The 16,707-nt window shown below is 38.1% G+C and overlaps 1 protein-coding gene across 5 annotated transcripts in view; it reads right to left on the bottom strand.

The window, feature by feature from the left end:
* mapre2 (microtubule-associated protein, RP/EB family, member 2) overlaps positions 1-15,036 on the bottom strand; it is a 40,559-nt gene extending 25,523 nt beyond the window's left edge. The window contains exons 1-2 of one of the 5 annotated variants that reach the window (XM_066719638.1): positions 14,945-15,036; positions 7,877-7,929 (exon numbers count right to left, since the gene is read on the bottom strand). Coding sequence is in view for 1 of the 5 variants with exons in the window: in XM_066719634.1 (XP_066575731.1) it covers positions 3,600-3,721 (122 nt within the window). In the remaining 4 variants the exon portion in view is untranslated. Of the gene's footprint in view, positions 1-3,599; positions 3,834-7,876; positions 7,930-11,011; positions 11,162-14,144; positions 14,173-14,734; positions 14,889-14,944 lie in introns of those variants that run through there. The other 4 variants (XM_066719636.1, XM_066719639.1, XM_066719637.1 and 1 more) reach the window with 4 other exon arrangements.
* Between the last annotated feature and the right edge of the window lie 1,671 nt (positions 15,037-16,707).

Genomic DNA, 16,707 nt, shown 5'->3' with positions numbered 1-16,707 from the left:
CAGAAGGATAATGGATTAGCTCCCATGAGATTGGGAACCCCCAACCCCGCCACCCCACCCCCACACGCAGAGACAAACACCCACCCACCCTGTGCATAATAATCATCTATAATGGAGCCAGAGCGGAATTTTTACATCATTACCAGCTGGTCCTCTTGAGATTTTGTGTAGTATACCAACTGAACAAGATAAAGGGCACACCGACCTATAGAGAGAAGCTTTCACCATAGATTACTACAGAGCAAGCTGGATACAAATAATAACAACAACAATCTGTTTCGTGGAAAAGGGGGGGGAATAAACTATTAAAAAAAATATTGAAATCAAATAACATTCCATGAAAGCTTTTTCATGTGGTGTCTAAGGAGGGTATTAGGGAATCATCGAGCCTGAAGCATTTCAGTAGCTTTGATCCTATGCAAATGAACATGACAAACCTGAAAGTAAAACCCACCAGGAACAGAAAATACAGGAGCTCAACTATGAAATCAAAACAAACTGATTTTTTAATTCACAGACAAGGGGTAAAGATGTCGCCCTCTCCAGATTCTAAAGTCAGACATCCCTCATTATCTTGGGCAGGACTGATTCTACTCAGTTGAATATTGAAAATAATGCCTAAACTAGCAACACCACCACACACAAAGGATCACCTTCAGCAGATCTTGAATAAAACTAGTTTAAGATAAATATTGCATGCTACATTTTTTGTTTTAAGGAGGACAAATATCAAGTGGTTAGCACAATTAAATTCCCTAGTGGGCTGATTTCATTAATAAAATAGGCTACCTAAAATTAATTAGGCCTAAATAAATTCACTGTTAATAGAAATACTATAAATCAGATGTTAGACCTCAATTCTTAAATCAGTCTGAACATTACATACCGAGCTGGTTATGTACCCTTAAATCTAAGCCAGACAACAATATGTGGGCAGGGCCAGGGCTGGTCAGTCATTGATTGGCTTTTATTAGGACAAATACACATTCAAAAACTTGTTCAGGATTGCACTTTAATTCTTTACATCATTAATCCAAGTTGACATTCCGGTGTTAAAAAAAAAAAAAAGATAAGCCATACCCCACCCCCCCCCCTTTAACTACACAATACATTTCTTCATAGACAAACGGAACAAAACGTAACTCAGAGGCTATTACCGTAACCTTTAAGAGAGAAACTACACTGATTCTTATTGTACTGAATTAACCGTCTGTCTGCTACATTCCACAACTGTTCATAACGGCTAATATTTTGTGTAACAAAGAAATCCTTCTATTAAAAACAGTAGCTAACCGATTTGCAGTTTCAAAGAAAATGGATGAATTCAGTTGGAAATGTCAGATTTTGATCTGCTTATACCAACTGATCCAGGCAGGATTAGTAGTAAATCTGCTTGACTTACATTAAAAATCGCTTGTGGGTAATGCTCAAGCTCAAATTTCACAATCAGTGTAACATTAAATATCACTACGATAAAATCAAGAAAAATATAATATTTTAATATATTGATTGAGATTAAGGACAGAATATTGTACCAGTACATATAAATGTATTGCACAACCAACACAAATAAGATCATATTAGTTTAAGTTGATCTATTAATAGGGCTTTATTTTTAAGTTATTGTTGTACATATCTGAGCATCTATTATAGAAAGATCGACAGAAATCTGAAAGATTATACCATATGGATCTATGGCACAAGTCTCCATTGTCACTCATTTAGACAATTCATTTGTAAGCCACCAGGAGAGAAAATTAACAAGTAAATATCACAATGCATCTGTTGAAGGTAAGCAACATATGGAAAATATACTTTGTTTCCATGAGGGTGACATTGCCTTGACATTTCACTTTTTCCAATGCATACTTGAAGACTGTAGCTGTGCTTTTGTTTACATGTCATACACGTTGTGTGAAGACCAAGGGTGACTGACCCCTGGCGTGGAAATGGCTGTCACTGTAATCCCATACAAACACTGTGAAATCCTCACTCACATCCTCTTATAACACTGAAATGTTTAAAGGTAGCACCTACATCTATGTAAACAATTCTAGCATTACATTTGAATAACCAACAAAACTAGTTTTGCTTTTGAAATTATTAACTTGAAAAACAACATTTATAAATAATATACATGTTATAGGTATTCAAATTCCCATTATACACATACAGAATAAATAAATGACAATCATATCATTTTGTTGCAAATGTCTAAGAAATTTGAATTGATACGTCTCCATGGAGTACAAATTTGAAATAAGATTAGATTAGATTACTGGTATGTTAGAAGATTCATCTTTCTAAAAATCTGGGAATATGTGTGTGGAGGTTATCTAAAATAAGTGCATGTTCAGAAAGGGGTTAGCAAGGTCACACTGCTGAATATAATAAATGCCTAGTCAGCAATCAACTGACTCCACACACACGTCAAAAATATTGATTCAGAAAGTTCAGCAAGTCATTAGAGGTAATTCCTTGCTTGGAAAAAGAAATACGAGTTATGGCATACGTGTTATACATTTTAAAACGGATATATAAAGTAGCGTGGATTAATATCCTACAGTTATACGACCACACAATTTAAAAACAGTTCACAGTGGCCAAAACACTTTGCATATCCCCACGTAATTGCAATGCAACTGTTCATTGGCAGCTCATTTGGAAATTCAAATCTCAGTGTTTGCTTTGGTTAAGACATTTCAAACATCGAAATAACGTGCAAGGCGGCAAAACCTATATGCTAGTGCTACCCATGAATAGGCTCAAGCAGGCCGATATGCATTGTGTAGTACATACCTCTGCGGTCAGAAATAACATGATCTCCTCTTAACAATGCCAGCTATTTTAATTCGCTCATTATCTGGTTGGGACTGATAACTGCTACTGTATTTAGAAGACAAGGCATTCTTAGTGGGTACCAGAATGAGACACGTCACACTTGTGTTCATTAGATTATAGCGGATGAGTTTTATTGTTGACACTTACTCCCCCTTGTAGACATCACATGGCATAGTAACCCGCATCATTCAATAACAGAAACGTCCTAAATCCATCTGGGCTCCTCCATTTCCACATCAACACCCCGACCAGCGCCATGACCTCTGCTGTCAGGCCGTCCCCCAATGGGCAGAGGCGGGGGAGTTACACGGCTCCATCACCCCGCCGCCGCATCTTCATCTAGAGGTTTCCATTTTCGACAACTTCCCCAGGACGTCTCCAACCGCACACCCAGTCGGCATCAGCCAGGGCAGGCACACTCTCCATCTTCTGCGCCGTGTTTTCCAAATGCCTGCTTAACTAATTAATTGCTTTATTCAGTCGGCCGCGAATGAAAAGGCAGGGATGACAGGGACTGTGTGTATAATATAAACGCAGCTGTCTTCCGAGAAAACACCCGAGCGGCGCAAGAAAATAAACCCAACGACGTGAGCAGGCATTAGACGACATGCATTTTGCCCCCCAGACCAGCGGTAGCCGGTCGGTGTTGGGTTAGGACGGAATAAAAACCGTTACGGCGGTTATGTAATCCTCTGCAGGTCAGGGTTTTACTGCAGCCCTGTTTTGCTAACACCCCCCCACACACAACACAGATGTACCTGTAGGCGCGCTCCCCTCGCACCGTGTGTTTCCTGAAGGGGATGATGTTGGTGCCGTTGTCCTGGATGATGTCGTTGTTGTTCTCTCCATTTGGGGACAGTGCTTGGGTGGGACCAGGCATTGGGGCTCTGCCGGACTGAACAGATAGCCTGTTCGCTGTGTGTGCGGAAAGGCGGCTCTGTGTGCCTCTGTGCTGCTGCGCTCGCTGGCTGCTGCGCTCTGGCTCTGCCGTGACGTCAGCCGCAGCCCTGAAGGAGCAGCATCCTGGTCATGTGACACGAAGAGGCGCGGGGGGTGTCGCTTTCACTACGCCACACAGCCAGCGCGTATGCATATACTGAGGAAGAGGAGGAGGAGGAGGAGGAGGAGGAGGAGGCCTGTCGACTCTGATACATCAAGCATAATGGCGATGGGGGCAGGTTTATTACCACATCTGCATGTCGAGCAAAACCGCCTGCCCCCCTCGCACCCAGCCCGTCTCTTCCTTGTTTAAAGCATCCTTTCCCTTTGTCACTTCCCTTAGGCCCTGCCTGAGCAGTTGCACTGCGCGACTGCGTTTACAACCCGGACAAATTACACCGCACAGTAAAAACAATGATGCTGATGATGATGATGACTATGATTCATAATAATAATCATATAAAATCTCCCTTCTCAATTTTGGAGTATTATCACAAAGGGTTTGTTTCCCTTTCTGCAATCCACTGACAAACACCCCCACCCCTGCCCTCAAAACATAAATAAATACTGATTAACGCTTGATAAACGAGGATATTCAACAAAAATTCTCCTAAATAAATAAATAAATAATAATAATAATAATAATAAACACTGCAATACAGCAAGACACTGATGTACAAACCTTTGAAATCTCCCTCGCCTAAAGAATATCTATAATGAGTATTAATATACCCTATGCATTACTAGATTTTATGTATATATAATTTTTTTCTTCACTGGTCTCTTGCCTATTTAAAATAATAAAATCATCCACAATATGTAGATATTCCACTGTGAATAGACAAGAAAACAATGCTGCATGCATCATTAGACAATGCATTGGGGTGCACAGAAGAAATGTGTGTCTGAGGAAATCAAGAGTCGGGTTCAAGGGACCTTATCTAATTATGAGCTAAGATACAGTTAGCCAGTTCCCATTGCATAACGTTTAAGAGCCTTAAAGTAAGCACCCAATCTCAATGTATTGTCATTGCTTAGTTTAAGTACTAAGAAACATCAATACACTATTGCTAAAGGGCACTTCGAGTAGTAATGAGATCAGCAAACTAAATTTGTTCACCAAATCAATTTTAACTATGTATTCTTAGGGATTTATCAAAGACGAATGGTAAATTGTAGTTCAAACAATTAGGTGGCATGACAATGATCAACAAATCCCTTGTTGTTGTTTTAATAACATTAATCTAAAAGCATCGAAATAAAATGTGCAATGCACACCCATTTTCTTCATTATATCAATGTACCAAATTCTTCAAGCATAAATTAAATCACTGTATAATATACATCCACACAAACACATTTTAAAATGAGTTTGTATTTTTTAGATAAGCGAGATCTCGCTGTGAGATAGCAAAATGTGAGTGAAAGTCTACTTCACATATTCCATCACACTTGTGTATAAAGTCACAATATCTGTAAATGAAGTATGCTTGTGTTGAATTGCTGTAGCTGCATTTGCTAAGGGAAAGCCCATCTGACAGGCACAGTAGCACCATCGTGTGTTGAGAATTTTCTATACATATGAATTTGGCTGAACTAACACTACTGGGGGAAAAACAGCTGCACACTGCTGTCGTTTTAAATCACAAAGCTCGTTTTGATTCAATTTAACCTCTATACAGTACATTCATATACTGTAGACAAAATACATATTACTAAATTCATATTCTACACCATGCAGTAGGGTTTCCAGTGTATGTGCAGATTATTCAACTTGAGTTTTGTATTCATCTTAGTTAATAGCAATTTGGTTATGTACTCCACTGTAGATTTAAACATTTTATACAAATCCACAGGAAACTGTTAAAGGTATACTATATAGAGGTTAATGTGTGATTTATCTGGTCAACAATGTTATGGGTCTTATTAAAATCTAATTTGTTCATAGTAATCCCACAATTGAAATGTACTTTCTGTTATAAACTTGTCTTAATGTAAGAAGTAGTATGAAAACTACTAGATTTCAGCCTAGTGACACAGCTGCAAATCCAATATGATAGTACTGTACCTTACATGAAACTTGCAAGCCAAAAAATACAAGGCAGCTGGAGGAAAATGGGAGTGGAAAGAAAAAAGAAGAGGAAAGCCTTTCTGAGCATTTGTCACTTAGGTCTGGAAAAAACACATAGACGTGGCCACCAACATCACAGTTTCCATGAAAAAGATGTCTTTGAACTTTCTGGCAAATAGGACCACACCCAAGTATCTCCAGTCCAAATCATACCATTGTGGGTACTGTTACTTTACATGACTTTCTTCCAAAAAGTTAATTTTTTAGAAAAACAACAAACTACTACTAATAATAACAAATAATACAAATATGCAGGTTTAAAAAAAATACTTAAATATGATGAGGACTCATCTAATACCAAAAACAATCATATCTCTTAATAGAACTACACTGAAACAATTGTAATTGGGGGCAACAAGTGTACTGTACTTCTGCAGGCTGCAAGACAAATTACTCTACCTTTATCTCACCATTCCATGTCTAAAAGGTTACATTAACATCACGGCCATAAATTAATTGATGTTTGGTTTATTGAAGTTTCACAGAGCTCATGAAACCTTAACCCTACGGACTGAGTTTCTATGGGACATCCTGCTCTGTTTAACTGGCACCTCTTTTCCACCGATACAAACATTTACAGAAAGGCAACATCATAAGCCACACATTCCATTTACAAGATAACAAGGGGAAACCCGCATGTGAAAAGTACTTTGATGAGCAACAGAAGAGCTAGGTAGAAGCTGGGTAGGCTTTGCTGACTCCAGGTTTGTTGCCCTGAAAGCTGCTTAACCTGCTTGTGTTCCTTCAGAAGACCTAAAACAGAGGCCCCATTGTAAGAGAGATGCAGTAACAGCTGAGGGAGAATCTGCTAAATTACTATTTATATACCTAGGCACTTTTGTCTTTGTACTGAACCTTACACTACTAATATCACAAATCCACTGGACATGAAAGCCCATACTTTCACACATGAACATATACAACCTACCTGCACCATCTCATGCACCGATAAACATTCATGTAAGTGTATCTCTGGTGTTACCTGGCCAGACTATCACATAAAATACGTTTTTTTTTTTGGTTTGCCTACAAAATTTGCTTTCAACGATGCGCAGTTACAGCTCGTCACCACAGATCCAGAGTTTACGACCAGTCTCATAAAGACGATTAAGTTGCATGAGTCTCCAGGACAAATCAGGAGAGTTTCCAGGTATGACTACTATTAAACTCTACAGCAGACAAGACATTTCTTTCCATGCGATGTAGCGAAAACCACTCTGTCAAACACCTGCTAACATTAGAGCTTTATATGCATCTTTTCTCCTTTTTTATCGAACATACTAAAACAGATGACAACAGGATTAACCTTATCAAATTGTGAAACAGTATGCACATGGATAGACTTCAGACTGAACAACAGCATCAGAACCGTTATTGTTTTTTTGATTAATTTGCAAATCAAGGGATACAAGAAATTACTTATCCCCCCCTGCCCCACAAAGTGCAATACTGTACATTTCTAGCTATCCAGTTTTGACAAAAACAATTTAGGCCTACTTATTTAATCCACTATATGAAACATACATATAACAGCTCAACGTTGCCATTATAGTTGAGATTGAAATGTGCTCTTCAGAAGTTCCAGAAAAGAACACAAGAAAAGTATTTAAAAAATATTTCCTGCTCTCCCTTCACGGATTAGATTTGTAAACAGTAACTGCTACTACTACTTTAGAAGAAAACAAAATTATAAAACTAATTTGAAATTTCTATTTTGTACTTATGTAAATTTCACAATCTTCATCAATACTAAGCTCCAAATGATCTTCACCACAAATTCAACAACTACACACTACAACATGGGTGTAGATTTGGAACATGGTAGCCATCCCGTATTAGCACAGAACACAGCAGCATTTACAACAGCTTGAAAGGGGAACCAGGCTCTTCCTTAAATTTACTTTTGTATATTGTGTCTGTTTAAGGACAGATTCATATAAAGTCAGAAACTGAATATGTACTTACCCTTTTCATCCAGTCCAAATAATATTGTATGTTGTCAGTAGTCCTTTGCCGATCTAATAAAAAGAAGAAAATATGCAAATCTTTAGCTGAATAAAATAAAATGTATTGATTGTGGACATTCTATAGCTGCTAATAAGGGATGCACTCACTAACAGTGGCTCTATTCAATCAGGAACACAATAGCAATCTGTTTGAGATGTCTGCTGCCAGCAGATGTGCCTCCCATGACTGCAGTTTGAGGTGGTACCACAATGCCAGTACCACAGTTTATTACCCCTTCTTTCAATAGCTACTTTTCTATTCCATTAAATGTGGTTAAGCAGAGTGGTTTCTACACACACAGTAACATTCTACAGACAAGATTTTTGTCTTATTTCTGTCAATTGTTAAAATATAAGTTAAAAATAACTTAAGTGAAAATTGTAGAATTAAAGTTCTCTAAACTTCCTTTCTTTTTATATATATATACACACATATATATATATATATATATACACACATATATATATATATATATATATATATATACACACACACATATATACACACACACACACACACACACACACACAGTACTGTGCAAAAGTTTTAGGCTGGTATGAAAAAAATGCTGTAAAGTAAGAATGCTTTCAAAAATACACATGTTAATAGATTATATTTATCAATAAACTAAATGCAAAGTGAGTGAACTGAAAAAAAACCTAAATCAAATCCGTATTTGGTGTGACCACCCTTTGCCTTCAAAACAGCATCAATTCTTCTAGGTACACTTGCACAAAGTCAGGGAATTTGTAGGCATGTAGTCAGGTGTATGATTAAACAATTATACCAAACAGGTGCTAATGATCATCAATTCGTAGGTTGAAACACAATCATTAACTGAAACAGAAACAGCTGTGTAGGAGGAATAACACTGAGTGAGGAACAGCCAAACTCAACTAACAAGGTGAGGTTGCTGAAGACAGTTTACTGTCAAAAGTCATACACCATGGCAAGACTGAGCACAGCAACAAAACACAAGGTAGTTATACTACATCAGCAAGGTCTCTCCCAGGCAGACATTTCAAGGCAGACAGGGGTTTCCAGATGTGCTGTCCAAGCTCTTTTGAAGAAGCACAAAGAAACGGGCAACGTTGAGGACCGTAGATGCAGTGGTCGGCCAAGGAAACTTACTGCAGCAGATGAAAGACACATCATGCTTACTTCCCTTCACAATCGGAAGATGTCCAGCAGTGCCATCAGCTCAGAATTGGCAGAAAACAGTGGGACCCTGGTACACCCATCTACTGTCCGGAGAAGTCTGGTCAGAAGTGGCCTTCATGGAAGACTTGCGGCCAAAAAGCTATACTTCTGACGTGGCAACAAGGCCAAGCGACTCAACTATGCATGACAACACAGGAACTGGGGTGCAGAAAAATGTTTGTTCGCCGAAGGGCTGTAGAGCGGTACTTGTAAGTTTGGGGCTGCATTTCTGCAAATGGAGCTGGGGATTTGGTCAGAATTAATGGTCTCCTCAATGCTGAGAAGTACAGGCAGATGCTTATCCATCATGCAATACCATCAGGGAGGCATCTGATTGGCCCCAAATTTATTCTGCAGCATGACAACGAACCCAAACATACAGAGACAGTCATTAAGAACTATCTTCAGCATAAAGAAGAACAAGGAGTCCTGGAAGTGATGGTTTGGCCCCACAGAGCCCTGATCTCAACATCATCGAGTCTGTCTGGGATTACATGAAGAGAGAGAAGCAACTGAGGCTGCCTAAATCCACAGAAGAGCTGTGGTTAGTTCTCCAAGATGTTTGGGCCAACCTACCTGCCGAGTTCCTTCAAAAACTGTGTGCAAGTGTACCTAGAAGAATTGATGCTGTTTTGAAGAGATAGGGTGGTCAAACCAAATATTGATTTGATTTAGAGTTTTCTACTGTTCACTCACTTTGTATTTAGTTAATTGATAATCTATTAACATGTCTTGAAAGCATTTCTACTTTACAGCATTTTTTCACACCTGCCTAAAACATTTGCACAGTACTGTACATGACTTAGTTAATACCAGTTTGTCCTTGTGGGTAGAGAACACTTGAACCACGATTGGTGATCCACTACAGAGGAAGTTACCATAATTATTTCTTACTTTAACAGCCTGTGACACATCTTTAAACAATTGGCACTGTGTAGTACTAGTGGTTTCTGATTTGCAACAGGACTGCAGGATATACAATTTACCCAATAGCAAGTTACTGTTAAATCAAATTACATAATTAAGTACTTTTATGGATGTAGGCTATGTGGATGCAATAAAACTCAATAAGTCAATAATAATACTGATAGTATTATTATCAACACTACTACTCCAGCAAGTCTGTTCCCTTGGCTAAGGGTTTTCTAGACGGTAGATAGGGAATCTTGTTCATCCATTAATGAGTGTATACAGAGCTTTAAATCATTTATTATTAACAGCAGTAGTAGTAGTAGTAGTAGTTTGTGTGTGTATATATATATAATTTTTTTTTTAATTTGGTCACATGTGAAATGTTGCAGAAAAATGCTGTACTGTAGTTCTTCAGGACAAGGGCCGGAAACCCCTGCTTTATTTATTAATGCACAGGTACTGAATTGCTTTATTTCATACATACACCAGTGGCAAGTACAAGATCCAGTCACAGCAGAAACAACCAATCACAACAGATCTGAGATAACACAACAAACCCAGTCCTGTATAGTAAATGAGGGCTTGACTGAAAGTCAGCGCCGCAATTGGCTAACCAAGTTCTAAGTCTCATAATATAACCCATATATAGACATATGGAGCAAAAATATATAGTCTCAAAAGATTATCTTTAACTCTAAACTTATTTTGAACAAATAATCACATTTCAAATCAAAATATGTTTTTGTTACAATTTATTAAGCAGATAGTAACCAGTCTTTCATTGTATTAATAATGTAAAAAAAAAAAAGACATTCAAACTTAGCTAGAACATAAAATAAATTGTAGTGGCCTCTCTGCTCCTGATGTCTACACATTTGTAGCTACTTTTTAAAAATCAACATTGGATTGTCAAAATTGCAACCTCTGGTGCAGTCAGAGTGGGTTCTGTTCTGCAAGAAGATTAAAAGACAGCAAACTTACTGAACCCCAGTAGAAAAGATCCTCCCTGGAACAGTCTTGATTCTCATTATAATCCAAATGCAACTAAGCAGCACACAGCAGACATTTTAGCTCAGTGTTATGCATGTCTAAGTTTGCACAGACTAAATCTGGCATGACTTGTCCAGCTTGTTTATTTTTAAACCAGCTGCAGTCCAGGCTATTTTACACTGTCCCATGATGCAGCATGGGCATCCTAAGTCTGGATCAAAATGCAGCCTGTTAAAAATCATGTCATGCCTGGTCATGTAGTAACCCAGAAAAAACTTCAACAACATTCTTGAAAACCCCAGAAAAGCCACTAGACAAGCCCAAAGCAATAGTCTGGCAAGGTCAGTAACGTGCCGTCTAAATCTGTCAAATGTGATGGGGAATACGTGCTGGGGTTTGATAGAACGGACACGTGACTGTGAGATGTGTCTATAGTCACAGTTTTCAGATTTGCACTGTGACATAAGTACTTTGAAATGCAGTCAAATGTTCTTCATAAATTACAAGTGAGGATTAATGAAAAAAAAAAGCCCTGTAATAAAAAGCTATAGAAATTGCAACGTAAAAAGAAATTTCCACAAAAAATCCCCCCAATCATCCCATTAGTACATACAGGATCAATTTAAAAATGGAACGGATTTTCAGGCCAGTCGTATAGCTAAAATTGAAATAATTGTATCAAATCAAGTAACACATAAAGTAACACACTCATCCACGCTGAAGGTTTTAATGGAAACCACCAATAGTGGGTTCAGTAAATTGTAATGGAAGGTCGTAAATTTAAAGAGATAATCAAAATAATATTAATACGATTCATAATTGCTTTTCTATTACATATATGTCAGCTGCAAGGGAAGACAACGTTTAAACTAAGGCAACACGGGTTTAAAAGATTATGTATGAACAGAACTATAACTTTGAAACAATAGTATCACATACATGTGCAACTGTGCAATCGAGTAATGTAATTAAAATACTAGTTAGGCCTATGTATTTTTACATGAGACCAGCATATCTACATGCTTAACTGGGACCTGGCACATTGCCATCACATTCACAGGCATGGTCATCTCTTTCATTACTGAGGGACCCATCATTTGTGCCGTACTTCAAAAAATAATAATTCAGCATTAGAGCTACGGATGAAAGATTAAGTTTCACGTTTTTAATAATTTGCTTCCATACATTTACACAAACTGATTTGCATATGTATTTTATGTCAAATATTATGGAGAGGTCTAGGTTATATTAACGAGATGAGCTGCTTGAAACATTAAATGAAAATGAAACTCCAAAAATACTCGACTACATGTCAGACTTATTGGGATTTTCTATCATAGGGCTAATACTACAACTATTGTATTAATATTATGAAAATAAGGTATTACGTTTAATCAAAATCTAGATTATATGCATTCTTGTGGACACTGAACAAAATATTCCCTACTAAAATCCACAACAATGCAAAACAAGCACATGAAAAACAGATTTATTCTGTGTAGTCTCACGGCTTCCAACCTCCATTTTAAATTGAAAACCAAGTGATGTCATTGGTTCACATTGGCTATCTCCTCCCTGTTCCCAGCTCAAGATATTCTAAATTGAATCCAGTCAGAAGTGAAACAGTGATATTCAGAGATGCCATTTTCATTATGCTTCTTGCTTTGTGGCATGTGACATTTATTTTATTTTATTTAATCCAGCAATTTAAAATATTTTCTTAAATAATGCAAATAAAGCATACTTGCATATCCAAATACTACTTCTAAAACCATAACGTATTACATGAAACACTAATCTGTATTTTTATTGAACTATACTTTTAATTCTGTATAGGCTACAGTTCATGAACATACATGGGGGAATATTCCTTAAATATAAATAATGTAAACAAAGCCTTAAATAACTGGATTATTTCCCCAAAGATTAAAACAAAACATCCTTGTGTGGTTTTATAGAATAGCTATATTTGGGCATACGAAGCTCATATGTAGTACTTTTATGTACATTGGTAATTATATCAGTTAGACTAAAGAATGTAACTTACATTGGAAATAGATATGATTGTTTGTATGATTATTTGCATGTTTAATCTGCTCATGCTTACACAGAATTTAAGTTCTCAATTCCGTTAACAAATTCTGTGAAAGTAATATCCTGACAGTGAATTAAGGAGTGTGCCTTGGAGAGAGGTCTAGTGAGCAAACACAACCTGAGGAGTAAAGTACCCAGTGATGAAAATCTAATAAAAGCAGCTCTATCTGAAAGTACTTAGCAGACCCTCAATCTTGATCTCACTGTTAAGGGCCCAGGGACCTCTGTGCATGGGACTATAATGATATAAAGTAAAGTGATACAGGAAAGACAATGAACCTTGTGATGAATCAGCCCATGAGAAAGGGGTCTGTTCCAGTCGAGCAGTGCAAATCATGTGAAACACCTGCACCCCTACACTGCACTGTCAGACACACACACACGTGCACTTCATATTGGGCATGTCAGGACTCACACATTTCTTACAGATTGACCGAGAAACATGTAATAAAACCCATCAGAGCAACTGCAACCCCTCAGACGCTGCAGAGCCGGCCTCCGGGGCGCGTCCTCACCTGCGCTCATGTGTATGTGGCACACGTTTGAAATATCTAAATGCACGTTTTTTAAAATTGAAACAGCAAAACGGATGACTAAAAGCAACCAACTGCACGAAACCGTGGTATTAATGTCGCTCTGGTGAAAACCGATCGCCTATAGAAATGATAGTAAAGCACCGGCTTGTCATAACAATACACGTAGTATACCCAGCACACTTGTGTGCTGCTTTTGTACAAGGCTGTTAACACATCATTGCAAAATCAAAGGCCCGGCGCCTGATAACTATTGGCAAAGAAACTTAAACGCATATTGTACACATGCACATGCCTATAAGTTTACCTATGATTTCAACACGTTCACTAATACAGTTCAAATCGCTTGTGTGGTATAAACGTGTGGATCGTATCCCACCCACTACCGCACTGGCTCTACTTTTACCCCAACTGGAATGGATTCGGGTGTATTGGCTCAATAAGTGCACACGTATCTGTACAGAGAGAAACGGTAATATTATTACACATTATCTTACCTTAATTGAAGTCAAATATTAATCTTGGCAAACACTGGAATGAAATGTCTCCACTTCCTACAGTATGGTGCATCTATGATGTCTCGGCCTCTCAAAGGAATAATGTAGATACATTGTATATACAGGACAGACTGGCAGTGAGGTTTCCTATGAACTACAATGTCATATGATGGGCTGAGCAGACACGTATCTGACATTAAAGAGACATATGTAACAACATTTTCAGGCGCATCATTTGTTAAACAAATTAGCTACTCACTTATCACTTCCATTCCTCATAGACTGAACCCCAACCCCCCAGATCGCTCGATCGAACACATGTGTACATTTAAGTGAATTGAATCCATACATATATATATATATATACATATATGCACACACATGCTTTTTCACAGTTCGTTCTTTACTAGCATTCACTAAACTGAAACGTGCAGTTACCGGTTTCACTTCAATAGTTTGTTACACATCTGAATGGAAGTCCTAGTACACAGATCCATGCAATACTGCACATTATACTGCAGACTGTGGTGCGTGCAAGTTACACCTCACCAAATCTTTCTATTCTAAACGGTGTTCATGTAAAACTTTACCTTGCAGACGCAGGCTAATGAAACCAACCCAAAGCACACACGCCTGCAGCTTGTTCCTGCACAAGTGATCTAGAAAAAGCTGCCCTCGAAAACACTGCAAACTCAACGCAAATACAAGTAAACTGAAGACGAGTGTGGAGCAGGAGGGCCGGCGTTGTGCTGAAATAGGATGGAAATGTGAAGGTGCATCTTTAAATACACTTGACTCACCAGCTCCGCTCTCCCGCTTCCTTGTGCGCGCTGACGGGCAGCTCTTTCTTCAGCCGGCCCGCCCCGCCCTCACTGCGCATGCGCGCCGCGGGGCCGGCTCTGAGGTGGATATTGTTCATCCCAGCCATAGGCAATATCTATCTACACGTACAACACTATACACTCAACATTAAATCATCTGTCCAGTCATGGCATAGTTCAAAGTGCATTCATGTAGCATGTTATAAACATAATTAGCAACAGTGTAATAAAAATGTTCTGACAAATGTACACACTTTCTTATGTATGTATGTATTTGTTTATTTATAGGGAATAGTTTTACATGCATATTTGTTTATATATCACACCATAAAAATCACTATCTTTCAGCATAGTGTTGCCTTGAAATTTGCCATGCAGGCCAGCCCTTCAACCTTTGTTTGTCTTCAAGCAGCTGCAGACCCCACCTTTTGGGTGGCCTTAATTGGAACAATGCAGTCTGATATGGATATTGCTAAGAGCACCAGCTGGCTCCAGAGACCCATACTGGAGCTGGCTTTTGACATCCCTGTGGTCCTCTAGCCCAGGTTACCATAAATATCACATCAAGCCTGAAGGGATGTGGTGTAGGTTTCTACTGAGACTGCAAACCAACAGTTCTCTCCTTTGCAGCAAAACAGCAAGCTTTTCATTGCAACATTTAAAAAGAGAGCTATAATTAAATCAATTCATGTAATGTAATTATTTCCTCACATAACAATTTAAAAATCCTAGAATAATATAATTCCTGCAGATGGAGGTTGATGGTTTCAGTCATGCCCAGGAGAGATTCCCATCCCTTGTTCTGTCCTTTGTTTCCTTCTAAACCCAGGGGGAAATGGGAGCGCCCTGCTGAGGTGTCATGTGTTTTTGACATTTGTTGGGTTGACATAAGTGTGTTTGGTGTCTTCGTAGCAAAAGGGAATAGTTCCAGTCTCCCTATATTCATTTTTTAATAAGGCAATTCTAAACACAAGGAGGACATGATTAATATTGGCTATCTCTATGAGTCAGTAAATTAGCTAGATGAATATAAGTGGGGTGAGTCCTGGTTTCTTTGTGTCTGTGACATCATGGATTTGGGAGGTGGGAGGTCTTCCACTGCAGACTACTACTCTTTAATTATGCAACTGCCCCTAGGGTATCTAGGGAGCAAACAAAGGCAAAACTTAGTGGTATGATATATTACCTTATAACAAAACACTCAGAAAATAATAGTGAAGATGATTACCAATTGGATATCAATAAATAAAAAACACCCAATATGCTACAAATTAATATACTACAAAGAGGCAATGTCTTGTAACAGAAATAAAGCATGTAGCTGAATAATTTGGATATTTCAGAAATCTAAGTGGAATCATAATAAAATCATCATTAAAGTAATATAATAATAAAATGTTCTGAATTTTCTGAGGTAATACCCCCATCCATATGATTAAATAAAGTTAAACACACATTCTTGAAAGCAATACAAATATAACTTAAAAATAACACCAGGCATTTCTTACTCTGGGCTGTAGGAAACCTAGTGACCTAGAATGGATGAAAATGTTTTCCCCCATAAGTGACTCATCATCTGAACGTCAGACTGATCTACAGCAGAGTGGCCTCGTCCTTTTGCGTAGCAGATTTAATTAACCTCCTGATACATTAAGGAATAACTACATTAGACACTGCTTCCATTTAAGGCGCAGGCCATGCCCTTTTCATGAAAAATTACAGTCTTAGAGGAAAAAAAAAAA

The sequence above is a fragment of the Amia ocellicauda genome, chromosome 2, assembly GCF_036373705.1.
Source record: "Amia ocellicauda isolate fAmiCal2 chromosome 2, fAmiCal2.hap1, whole genome shotgun sequence".
NCBI classification, from domain to species: domain Eukaryota; kingdom Metazoa; phylum Chordata; class Actinopteri; order Amiiformes; family Amiidae; genus Amia; species Amia ocellicauda.
This window is presented reverse-complemented; position numbering and strand designations above follow the sequence as displayed.